The sequence below is a fragment of the Haliotis rubra genome, unplaced genomic scaffold, assembly GCF_003918875.1.
Source record: "Haliotis rubra isolate DU_JTF1 unplaced genomic scaffold, ASM391887v1 Scf429, whole genome shotgun sequence".
Lineage (NCBI taxonomy): Eukaryota > Metazoa > Mollusca > Gastropoda > Lepetellida > Haliotidae > Haliotis > Haliotis rubra.
Genome location: NW_025767112.1, coordinates 652,327 through 666,462, shown reverse-complemented (window position 1 = coordinate 666,462; position 14,136 = coordinate 652,327). Strand labels below are relative to the sequence as shown.

Sequence of the window (14,136 nt, the reverse complement as noted above, 5' to 3'; positions counted from 1 at the left end):
TAATGACCATTTGTTAAACAACTTTTTATTCGGGTGTCCAAAATTATGAGACAAATCATCAGAGTTGGTCTGTCAATTTCATGTGACTGTGCAAAATTTGGTTTTGTTGCAATTATTAGATTTTGTGTTAGTGAGCAATTCATCGGTCTCAAATGAAGTCAAACGGACTATAAATAACAGTCAGTACATAAAATTTGACATCCAATAAAGATTTTTATGCTTTTATAACACAACATGCAAGACGAATCAGTCATGTTATGTAATATACATTGCTTTTCACAACTGTTTGCATAACTGAACAAGTAACTTCTGAACGCAGTGTTGACATGCAAAAGACTGAATGGGTAGGCAGGGTTACATGCGGTTAGTTGATCTTATGCTGATTATTGCTCATGTTGATTTCTTTCTAACTTGCTTTGCATTTTAGCTCAGAGTTACTTTTCGGATATTCATTGAAAAACAAACACTATTAAAATCTGTTATGTTTGTTAATGCACTAAAAATATTTTAAAAAACATGTATTTCTCTGCATTACAAATTTCACATCTTTAAAGATGGAACATAAATTTCCTGGAATCTTTAAGATAAATTCAATCATGACTTGGAACAAGCTTGTAGTGCTTATGAATTGTAAATTTAATGACACAGACAAAACCAACCTTGTGAAATATATTGTTAATGCAAACAAGTGCTCCAAAATTTTTGCTATTACAGAAAACGGTGGGTTATGTTGAATATTTGGAGGAAATATAACACAAATAAAATCAGTATGACATTTTTGGTGTTGTGTGCAAATATGACAAACATAGAATGATTGTTACCAATGAATAAAGAATAAATATTTGATTCTACTACATAAATCATGTTCAGAAGTTGTCTTTTGCCAGTTCATATTGGCGACATGCTGATCAAGGTACTGTTTCAGTCAGCACCAAAAATGATTACCAACACTGAATTCTATAAATGACTTATTCAGATAAAATTCTGCTTTTTAAGACATACAGTTGCAGAAAATTCATTATAAATATTTTTTTCCACATTTTGCAAAGGAATATTTTTGTTAAAGAACAAATAAACTTTAACCATTACATATGAAAGATTTGTGGTTAGTCTTATGCGGACCACCAAATTCATTCTTAAAAAATGTGTGGTTAATTAATACCGAGCAAATAAAAGTTGCCCAAAAGTCGCCTGCTTCACTCTCGCCCGCAACGAAACCACAGACAGGATATGTAACTCTGTCGCCAGAGCACTGCAGTGACGTCATGTGAGGAAGGGTTAGTTGTATATAAAGTGTGTAGCAAGCTCGTCATTTTGATGATTTCTCGACATCAACGAAGACATGCCGAATCGTTGCGTTGTCGTCAATTGCTCCTAGGGGTCAGGCGATGGTGTCACCATGCACAGATTTCCACAGGACCCCGCAGTTCATGCTAAATCGGTTATGTTTGTGAGTGCGAAGGGAGCATTGTGGATGCCTGGAACGATATCTTACTTGTGTTCAGTAGGGCTTCCACAGGTACTCAAGTACTCGAGGACGAGTCAGGTTTAGCTGGACTCAAGTCCATTTTCTAGGACTCAAAGACTTGAAAAGGGGAGATAACGCGAATTATTGGGTTACGTTGACAGACTGTCTGTCTGCCATGACCGGACGTTAACGTCTAATATTAAGATAAGATATAACTTTATTACCCCGAAGAAAATTCTTATACATCCGAACTGTCTCAAAATTAATATGCAGGGCTCCAGATAACTTTTGGGGGTGTGAGTGTACTTACACATCATATTGCCAGTGGAGGTGTACTGAGAATTTTGAAGGAGTACTGACATGATTTTGTGTGAGAGAGTTGATGTGGTTTGTCTGGACGATTCATCGATCACTATTTCCAACCATGTATTTGTATTTGAAGACGCGTGAGAAATAACTGAACGACTGTGCGATGCGTGAAATGTCAGGTCCGACTGGATATGAATAGGAACAGTGTAGTTTTTAGCCAATCGAAAAATAGCGACGCATATCGTTGCATGGCAACGCAAGGGATTCCTACTGTCGGTGTTTCCTTATGTGTCAAATCGTGCTTCGCAAAAGAAACTTAACAAGTATTTATCTGAAATAGATTTCCATTTGCACGATACGCACGGAAATTAAATGTTAGACGTATGAAGGTATTTATGTGTGTACACGATATGCTTGAAATCTGATATTGTGTCGTACTTAATTGATTTTGAGGCGTACATTACGCCTGTACGCCCCTTATATGTAGCCCTGAATATGTACACAATTCAAAAAAATATACACAATAATTACATGCACAAAACGAAAGCTATTTACACAATAAAACTGACATGATATACAGCAATTCAATTAACCGCTTTCAAATCTAATCTTAGTTGCCTTTTTGACAATCTGGCGCTCATAGATAAACTCGAAAGACACTCCAGCAATTTTGCTGGCAGTATTAACAATTTTGATAAGTTTGTTTTTTGTTGCGATCAGACAGACCCCCATACCAATATGGAAAATTGTAGGTCAACACACTTTCAATAAAGGTTTGATAAAAAACTGTCATTACGGTTTGGTCAATGCCTTGACGATAATAATGTTCAGAATCAGAAATTAGGCCAGTAACAGTGGCGTCATCTGCAAATTTCACAGTAAACAAGTCATTTAATGACAAGTAACAGTCATTGGTATACAAAACAAAGAGTACAGATGAAAGAACACAGCCCTGTGGAGCTCCAGTAGAGGTTGAGAGAAAAGAAGATTGAAAGTCATTAACACTGACATACTGAGTTCTATCTACCCTGAATTCTTTAACCCATGTGATAACGTTTTTTATTAACACCTAGATTAAATAGTTTACTCCTCATAAGGTGTGGCTGTATGGTATTAGTTGTTACAAGTCTGCAGATGAGAGTAAATATTATACATCGTTTGAGATTTCACTTCTTAAAATGATTAATAGACATGGAGAACGATAAAAAATCAAACGTATGGGCGTATCTTGATCTGGATAGTGAAAAGAGAAAAATAACCAAATGCCGCCTGTGCGGTATATCACTGCGTTATGCAGGCAGTACAACCAGTATGTTGAAAAAACATATAGGCAAGTAAACATCCAAATACTGATTCTGACCAATAGGAAATGTTAGTCACACGACGATATGAATGAAGTAAGTGTTCACTTGTGTGACTGGAACACATGTCATGCCGGTTACGCTATCATTTGCTTGAAAGGTATGAATTTCAAGTACTCGGGTCCGAGTTGAGTCTCACCCCTCGAGTCCAAGAAAATGGACTCGGTGAAGCCCTAGTATTCAGATCGCTTCACGAACGTTAAGGAATCAAAACTACTTACTAGTTGTAGTAAAATATGTATATGATTGATTACCATAAAGATTTTCCATGACACAACTTGTAACATAACGATTTTTTTTCTCGGAAGTGAGGTTGTGGTCGAAGTGACAATAATATTGTAAGTAGTATTATATTGACACCCACCTCGCTTCCACGAGAGAAACTGTTAAGTTATAAGCTATGTCATGCAAAATCCTATTGGCCATCAATCAAAAACATATTTAGCTACCAGTAGAAAGTAGTTTTGATTTTGTAACTCGGTGAAAACAAACCTAAATAGCATTTATACTCACACTGGCGGATGTTCGCGACAGGGCACCGCCACTTTTGAAAATCGTGAAGTCACGGGCTAAAGTCTGTAAGAATTAATGAGATTATGGTTTGTTTCCATCAAGTTAGAAAATCAAAACTACTTTCTACTCGTAGTTAAATATATATTTGAATCATGACCAAAAGGATTTTGCATGACACAACTTATAACATAACGATGTCTTCCTCGGAAGCGAGTTGCCCGGGTCGAAGTGACAATACTGCGCGATAAATTTCTTGCTACATTCAAGTTAATGTCCACTCACCAGTATGTAGATACTAAAGTACTGTCGGAAATAGAAAAAACTGTTTTAGGCTGTTACTCTGTATCCCTAAAATTGACACAATTGCAAATAGCATATGTCGAAATAGCCCATATTGGCCTAAGTGGGCGTTCAGGTGGATGCGTAATCAGAATAGGATATCCAGAAAAGCATGTTTACTCATAAAATCGGGCAAAACTTGGAAAAAATACGAATAGCTGCTGAAAACAATAGATCAGACTATAGATGGCAATTAGGTCGCTCAGCCAGGTATGACGACGGCCCGTCGACTCACTTGACATGAAATGTACATGCTGCCCACAGACACAAGGGGTCATCTCAGATATATTTTATGCTTTTTCATGTGTATTGAATATGTCTGTATTGATTATCTAATCGTAGCTAATGACTCTATCCCCAAGCCCGACCCCAACTACTGTCAGCAACACCCCCTCCGTGTACCTTTTGCAACGACCCCTCCTACCTGTTTCTTTTTATAGTGATAGTGGGACTCAATGGTATCTATATCCTTAATAGTTTCAGTATTAAAGTTGTTATTTTTTACGTCTGCTATAGTTTATAATAAAACTAAGTCTAATTTCATAATGGATATTCAAAAAGTGTCATTTGTTATACAATATCATCGCACACTAATTTGCATAAAGCCATGGTCTGCTCCAAATAAGAGGCTTCAGACTTTGAAACAAACCGCATTGCTCAATTCTGCACTAATCTCTCCTCAGTAAAATCCTTCTTTAAAGAACAAATAAACTTTGTTTTTTTTACTCTTTTAACTATTACATATGAAAGATTTGTGGTTAGACTTATGCAGACCACCAAATTCATTCTTAAAAAATGTGTGGTTAATTAATACCGAGCAAATAAAAGTTGCCAAAAAGTCGCCTGCTTCACTCTCGCCCGCCAACGAAACCACAGACAGGTTACGTAACTCTGTCGCCAGAGCACTGCAGTGACGTCATATGAGGAACGATTTTCAGTTAGTTGTATAGAAAGTGTGTAGCACGCTCATCATTTTGATGATTTCTCGACATCAACGACGACATGCCAAATCGTTGCTTTGTCGTCAATTGCTGCTAGGGGTCAGCCGATGGTATCACCATGCACAGATTTCCACAGGACCCCGCAGTTCGTGCTAAATGGGTTATGTTTGTGAGTGCGAAGCGAGCGTTGTGGAAGCCTGAAACGATATCTTACTTGTGTTCAGATCGCTTCACGGAAGTTAAAGAATCAAAACTACTTACTAGTTGTGGTAAAATACTGTAAACGTATTATATTTCGCGCAGGTTTTATTTTCGGGCTTTTCGCAAAACATTTTAGCGCAAAAATTTATACACCGCGAATAAACCTGTCATTCATTCAGTCTAGCCACGCTCGCCCCTGAGTTGTTACCATAACACATCACGTTTGAAGACAGAAATCAACAGGAATCTTAAAATGACGACTGATCATACTTAACTGTCGCAGTAATGGATTTCCCAAAACATAATTAAATAATGAGCCAAATCCCATTGCCGAATTAGCGAAAACAGCAATGTGTGTTGTGGCCGCCATGGAAATTGGTCACATGACATGGTTTGATACAAAACAGATTACCGTGAAACGACTCGGAAAGAAATAATACAGCAGTATTTTATTTATTCATTAAGATTTTATTCACCAGTACATCATGAAGCGAATAGTCACTAACACTCAATCATCTCATTCACAACAACCCGGCTTGTTTGAAATCACAAAGAGCTTCATATACATAAGTTAATTCGTCAAATCGTTAGAATTCGGAACATAAGACTGATGTGTTTTTCATCTCTTCCGGGAGTAAACGGATTACTGTGTACTAGTATATCGCACAGATAGGGATTTCCTGTGAGTAAGCAATAAACGCTGCCTGACAGGTTAAGCCACTCTGTTTGTTTTCACTGCTATTAGTGGCGGCCAAAGAGACAGCTGGCAGTTCCGGCAATTACTGATTGCGCGAATAATTGACCGCGCGATGTAGTCTAAACTGTCAATTCCGCGAAAATTGCACCACGCGAAAATAAGTACGTTTACAGTATGTATATGATTGATTACCATAAAGATTTTCCATGACACAACTTGTAACATAACGATTTTTTCTCGGAAGTGAGGTTGTGGTCGAAGTAACAATAATATTGTAAGTAGTATTATATTGACACCCACCTCGCTTCCACGAGAGAAATTGTTATGTTATAAGCTATGTCATGCAAAATCCTATTGGCCATCAATCAAATACACATTTTATTACCAGTAGAAAGTAGTTTTGATTTTGTAACTCGGTGAAAACAAACCTAAATAGCATTTATCCTCAGACTGGCGGATGTTCGCGACAGGGCGCCGCCATTTTTGAAAATCGTAAAGTGACGGGCTAAAGTCTGTTAGAATTAATGAGATTATGGTTTGTTTTCATCAAGTTAGAAAATCAAAACTACTTTCTACTTGTAGTTAAATATGTATTGGAATCATAACCAAAAGGACTTTGCATGACACAACTTATAACATAACGATTTCTTCCTCGGAAGCGAGGTGGGGGGTCGAAGTGACAATACTGCGCGATAAATGTCTTGCTACATTCACCTGGTTAACGTCCACTCACCAGTATGTAGATACTAGTCAATGTGCGTCTTTATGTTTGGTCTTATAATCCTAATTAGTTTATTATCATACTTGTATGCATTTCGAAACTAAATAAAAAGCAGACGATCTGCTGATACTTATAGTGAATTTATAACAGAACTGTCATATCTAGACATTTTATAGTTTGCCAATGTGAATCATAATTCGCACACACACCCTAGTGTATGTTGTCTCATTACACCTCACGGCGAAAACAATGATTCTGTTGAATGCTACGACAAATGAATAAAAAAATGCAAAAATTAAAATTAAAACAGATTAAAGTTATAGGAACAATGTCAGGCTATTACCTTGTTCGAGCAATGTATCCATCAATATCCACAAAAACGAGTGATATGCCATTCATCTGCAGCTGTTCCAAGTGATATGTCTTTTAACAGTTTAATATACGAAAAAGTGATAAATCTTTTCAGGTATTTCACATTGGTGTATGGTCTCATTGGTCACCCAAGATAGCACACATGGCAACGAATTGCATAATGTCTGCCTTTCTTTTAAAACAGTAATTTAGTTAACCAATAATGGGCAATCAATCAATGTATGCAGGTTAATCCTTTGAAAGAAGGACGTTGTTTTTACGCCGACACCGACACGACAGAGTGTATTCAGTATATATTAGTAAATCTACATACATAAACACTACCTTTTGACAAATCCGCTGTGTAAAATAAAAGTAATTAATCAATCAGCATGTTATCCTTTGATCGATGTTTATAATGTTGAATATTTACTCCAGACACAAGAAATGCCAAATGGGAACCTTTGTCGGGTAATCTAAGTGTGTTACCACTAATTATACCTGTTATAAATTCATTAACTGACCATCAAGTGAATGATGACAAATAACGTGTAGGTTTATACCACCTAACACGGGTCACAACAAGGGAGTATTAATTGCTGTATTGCATGTGAAAACGTATGGGCCGACACTGTTTTGAGAATACAAACAGATTTTTACATGAAATGATGAAATATCGAGGTAAAAAAACACAGAAATAGGATCAATTTGGATCAGTCATTATACAAATAAGGCCTAACGACACCAAGCGATTTTGACAGAATCGTCTATGAAAACAAGTTGTAACTCAGAAACTAGGCAAAGCAGGAGACAAAGTTAAATGACAGTAGATTGTGAGAACATATAGCTTTCATTTTCCACAACAGTTGTCACGATTTCAGGTTTATACAAACCTGTAAACAAGATAATTTACCCCCTGAAATGTAGATGAATTCTGCATCGGCCCTCATATCTATTCCTCATATGACGTCACAGAGACGCCCCGCTCTGATTGGTTGAAATTTCGTTCGCGGGTGAGAATTGTGCACTGTTGTCAAAAAGGTTGATTTATGTAATTTAAAGACCGAAGTGAGTAGTTTTAATGACGGGGTTTCGTTTATAGCGATGCCAGTTAGTGATTTATGTATTTGTACCCTCCTAGAGTATATGTGATCTTTAACATTTCCTATCTCCCTCCCACTGAGACTGTAGTTAGGCCGAACTTAGATTAACAGATATTTCACACTTTCACATATTAACTACCTAAATTGTAGATATAAATGTGAAAAAACAGTTTTTTTCTATTTCCGACAGAACTATAGTCAATGTACGTCTTTATATTTGGTCTTATAATCCTAATTAGTTTATTATCATACTTGTATGCATTTTGAAACTTAATAAAAAGCAGGCGATCTGCTGATACTTATAGTGAATTTATAACAGGACTGTAATATCTAGACATTTTATAGTTTGCCAATATGAATCATAATTCACACACACACCCTAGTGTATGTTGTCTGTCTCATTACACTTCACGGCAAAAACAATGATTCTGTTGAATGCTACGACAAATGAATAAAAACAAAATGCAAATATTAAAACTAAAACAGATTAAAGTTATAGGAACAATGTCAGGCTATTACCTTGTTCGAGGAATGCATCCATCAATATCCACAAAAACGAGTGATATGCCATTCATCTGCAGCTGTTCCAAGAGATGTGTCTTTTAACAGTCTAATATACGAAAAAGTGATATATTGTTTCAGGTATTTCACATTGGTGTATAGTCTCATTGGTCACCCAAGATAGCACACCGCTGGCAACTAATTGCATAATGTCCGCCATTCTTTAAAGAAAAAGTAATTTAGTTTGTTCTGGAGAGAAAGTTAGTTTCTTTGGGTTTTTTTTGTTATCTGATAGCCAAAACACATCTTTACAAGAACCATGAACGTTGCATCAAAACGCAACCGTAACGCCTCGTGCAGTCACTTTCTGCACGTGCAGAGTCGAGCAGATAGGTTTCTGACGGCTAGGTGAATGGTCGACAATTGTGATCAGTGAGATTACACAAATAGTTTGCCATATTCGGGCATAGTATAGATAACACAATTTAGAATTATAGTTGTGTATCTTATCAGATAGCTTATTTAGTTCATGTAGTTTAGCAAAAGTATCATATTTAGTTTGGTGGTCGGAGTGGCAAAAGTATCATATTTAGTTTGGTGGTCGGAGTGGCAAGAAGGTTGTTTATTTACCATTTTAGTTAAGCACGTTTTTTCACGTCTCACGTTCACAAATTAATTTAGTAATTCCACTGCGTAAACATAGTTAGCCAATAATGAGCAATCGTGTATGTATATGTCAGGGTAGAGACTGTGATCTGGTAGAATCAGAGATTCTACAAGTAGAGATTGCGATCAGAGTCTCTACCAGTAGAGATTGCGATCGGAGTCTCTGCTGGTAGAATCTCCGATCCTACAAGTAGAGATTGCAATCGTAGTCTCTACTGGTAGTCTCTACTGGTAGAGACTATGATTATATGGAATAACCTATGCAAGCAAGTGCAAGCTTATGCAAGCAAGTATAATAAGTGGGGATAATGTTTTCCTATTATTTGCCAGTTATAATTGAACTTATTTATTGTTATCTTGTTAACTTTATTTGTTAAGTCTGTTTTGGAGTAAAAGTATTTTGTTTTGGTTTTTTGAGTTTTTTTAGTGTTTGCCATGACACAGAAAACCTGCGTATTTGACTCACAAATTATCTCAAATAAGCAGTGAATTTATAAGCTCGCATCATTGTTGAGGCAATGCTCGACCTGGGCTGTTAGTTCAGATAACTTTACTTTAGTTTAAGTTTGAGTACATATTGTAATTTATTGTTGTTTAAAACTACTAAGTTTAATGTTTGCCAGTTAACTGCTCAGTGCTGATTAAATACCTGACCTGCCTTACTTGGACCTGTTGTTATTAAACAATAACAGTTGATCTCTTGATGAAAGAAGTTGACTCCCAAAAACATGTCCATGACTCCCTCTCATGACACCAGGGAGTCATGATGACTCTTAAATTTTTATGCCTAGGGCAAACACTGATTATGCAATTGATCTTGCTTGTAATCAGTTTTGTAATATATGTATATATTGTAATATGATCTCTCAAGTCACATTTGTATTTTTAGTCCTTAATATATCTGTAGAAGTGGAAACAGTCTAGTGTTATATCTGAATAAAATGTATAGTACTGTTCAGAAAAAAGTGTCTTTGTTGTTTACCCACAGATCACTCGGAGTTTCTACCAGTTGAAGACGATTGCAGCCTGTACTAGTAGGATCGTAGTTTCTACCAGTTGAATTGGAAAATGTACTGGTAGAATCTCCGATTCAACCAGTAGAGACTACGATTACAATCTCTACTAGTAGGATCGGAGATTCTACCAGTAGAGAGTCCGATCGCAGTCTCTACTGGTAGAGACTCCGATCGCAATCTCTACTGGTAGAATCTCTGATTCTACCAGATCGCAGTCTCTACCCTGACATATACACAACAGAGTGTATTCATTATAGATTAGTAAATCTACATACATAAACACTACCTTTTGACAAATCCGCTGTGCAAGATAAAAGTAATTAATCAATCAGCGTGTTATCGGTTAATCCTTTGATCGATGTTAATAATGTTGAGTATTTACTCAAGACACAAGAAATGCCAAATGGGAACCTTTGTCGGGTGATCTAAGTGGTGTTACCACTACAGTAGAACACGGATATAACGAACTCCAAGGGACCAAGAAATTTAGTTCGCTATATCCGTTGTTCGTTATTCACATTTGACCGCCATCTTGGATTGTAGAGATGTAGACATTCACAGACATTACCTATATCATGTTGATAAATATGAAGTTTATTTTTATAATAAAATTGAAATAATACAACTACAACTTAAATAAATTTAGTTTTTAATGAAAATGCAAGCTTACATTTATAATGTCCAGATAAACCACGAAAGAAGCAAAAACTGTAGCGATTTTTTCTCCGTTTGTGACATGTCATAACATGCCCGTGCCTTTCTCTTTTATATTTTCATTTTTATGTAATCAGGCTTTCCGTTCGTTAACATGACACAACAACGGGAAATACCTCCGTTTTGGAAGCTTCGTATGAATAACATGCGAGGCGAATCGTGTGGTGTCTGGTATCGTTCGACAGCTTTGGAACATCAACAATATCACTGTACCCTCGCCGAGAGTATTTTCACAGTTGTAAAAAGCGATTTTATTGGATAAAGATTGGTTTCTAATGACGCTTTTTCGCCACAGTCTGCTATAAGGATCGCGTGATTGGTCAAAATCAGACACGTGACCTACGGCAGCCAATCATACTACGGCAATGGATACAGTCCTCGTCAACAAAAACGGTTGTTGAATGGGTTAAACACAATATGTTTGTTTTGTTAATTAATTAATGACCATCAATCAATGTTGATTCACCGCCAATAAGATTGATGTATACTGTACCGCTAAGTGGCTGAGCTGACACTGAGTGAGTTCGCTAATCACGTCGTTAATTGGGTCTTGGGGGTAGTAAATCAGTTCGCTATAGCCGTTAATTCGCTACTCACGAGTTCGTTATTCACGTATAATTTTAATGATATTATAAAGGACTGTCGACGGGACTTTTAACTTTGTTCGCTATATCCGTTTGTACGCTATATCAGTGTTCGCTATAACCATGTACTACTGTAATTATACCTGTTATAAATTCATTAACTGACCATCAAGTGAATGACAAATAACGTGTAGGTTTATACCACCTAACACGGGTTACAACAAGGGAGTATTAATTGCTGTATCGCATGCAATTTTAATCGAATGTGAAAACTTATGGGACGACACTGTTTTGAGAATACGAACAGAACTTCATTGTTGCATAAGAAATACATATAAGCATTTGCTGTGTGCTAAAACTGTATGTACCTATTTACCTAAGTAAATTTTTAGATTCTTCTAGCAATGGCAAAGTAGGGTTGTTTAGTTTACGGATTCAAATAAATCAAATGTCAGTTTTTAATATCATACGTAATAGACGTCATATTTTTACATGACATGATTAAATATTGAGGTAAAAAAAACACAGAAATGGGATCAATTTGGATCAGTCATACCATCCATGCATTAGAAAACTTTAAAAAAACATCCCTGCTTTGATACTTTATTACAATCAGACAAGAACTACCAGGGATAATTTCAAATAACTGCATCTGATGGGCATCCACCCTTCTTAATGTCGCACTGTTTAGGTTGAAGAAATGAACCATAACCATGATGAGCGAGGCTGATCATCGTTTTCACTATCACTAGCACCAGGCTCGAACAAATAAGGCCTAGCGACGCCAAGCGATTTTGACAGAATCGTCTATGAAAACAAGTTGTAACTCGGAAACTAGGCAAAGCAGGAGACAAAATTGAATGACAGTAGATTGTGAGAACATATAGCATTCATTTTCCACAACAGTTGTCACGATTTCAGGTTTATACAAACCTTAAACAAGATACTTTACCGCCTGAAATGTACATGAATTCTGCATCGGCCCTCATATCTATTCCTCACATGACGTCACAGAGACGCGCCGCTCTGATTGGTTGAACTTTCGTTCACGGGTGAGAATTGTGCACTGTTGTCAATAAGGTCGATTTAAGTTAATTAAAGATCGAGATGAGTAGTTTTAATGATGGGGTTTAATTCATAACGATGCCAATTAGTGATTATGTATTTGTACCCCCCTAGAGTATATGTGATCTTTAACTATTTAAATTGTCCTGATTAATGTATTTACAAGGTTCAAATATAAAATGAAAAGTTCAATTGCAAAACATCTGACATAATTATGGTTGAAATATCCATACCATAACGACTACCTCACTTATGGGCAAGCAGAAAGCAACCATGAAGATACAGGTAAGAATTGGTCTTTCACATGCTTGTGAGAAGAGGCGATTAATGGGATCAGGTGGCCAGACTCCGTAACTTGGTCAACACATGTCATCCTATCCCTATTGTGTAGATTAATGCTCATGTACATTGTTGATCACTGGATATTTACAGACTCGAATATTTAGATTACCGCCATCATACAGCTGGAATATGGCTGAGTGCAGTGTTAAACAAGAAACAAAACAAACAGACAGCTAGGTGTGACTTGAGCTAACTGGTGCAATGACAATTTCTGGGATTTCCTTATGCCCTTCTTGAAAATAACTGAAGTGACATTATTAACAGTGAGACATGAAATGTCAAAACATATGTTATATTTAACTATTTCAATGTTTATATACCTAAAGGGCAAACATTACTTTGGAACATCTATATATACACTATGAACTGACGACGACGTCATAAATAGGGGCCAAAAGTCTCTGTAAATTGCTAGACTATTGCTTCCATCATAAAACTACATTCTTCGTCATGGAGTTAAGGATACACGTCCAGATTAGATCATTCTACCACAGCAATTACAAACGTCTTTGGGTTCAGCTGGGGACATGTTCTATATTGACCTGCAGACAAGGCTATTGGGCCTATGGGATCTCCGACTTATCCAAACACAAATCACATATTTACCTTTGTCCCAGGTCGCCGTGGTTTATGACTTTCCATGTTTCACTGAATCCTGTTCAACATACTAGAAGCACTCCCAGTAATCAGCAACTCCCTGGTAAATCCTGTAGGCACCCTTCCTGCCATTCTTCGTTTATCCAATGACAATATCTGTAGTCCGCCATGTTTGAATCAAGTGACATTGTTGTAGTTTAACTAAAAGTTGTCAATATCCATAACTTGGTGATAACAGGTGGCAATCACGAAGTAGACACGAAAAACTGCATTTCATGTATCATACGAACCGTTTCAATGACTTTTGGTGTACAAGTATAGATTGTACATGTTATTTTCTTATGTGGGTCACAGGTAGCGCACCTTGCTTACCTCACCTGTCCATATGACGAGCCGAGGAAATTGACAAGCTGGATTGCAGGGACAACAAAAGGGAGACAATCACTGTTACTGCCTTTTCAAGGCAGGTATTCCCAGAGTGTGTATCTAGTCAATATCAGTGTGTCGTCTCATCTCCGCTGCCAGAACACTTTGATAGTTACGTTTTTGCTTCATTATGTACTATTGTTAACTTAGTACAATACACCGCAATAATACTGAAAAATGCTTGATGACTTACTTCAAAGTTGATATTTTGTAGGAGAAGC

General features: G+C 36.8%; 1 protein-coding gene across 1 annotated transcript in view; it reads right to left on the bottom strand.

Annotated features, from left to right (window-relative positions):
* LOC124288909 (tetratricopeptide repeat protein 28-like) overlaps window positions 1-13,885 on the bottom strand; it is a 223,761-nt gene extending 209,876 nt beyond the window's left edge. The window contains 1 exon segment of the mRNA XM_046725502.1: window positions 13,499-13,885. Within this exon segment, the coding sequence (XP_046581458.1) occupies window positions 13,499-13,534 (36 nt within the window). The 5' untranslated portion in view covers window positions 13,535-13,885.
* Window positions 13,886-14,136: the final 251 nt, after the last annotated feature.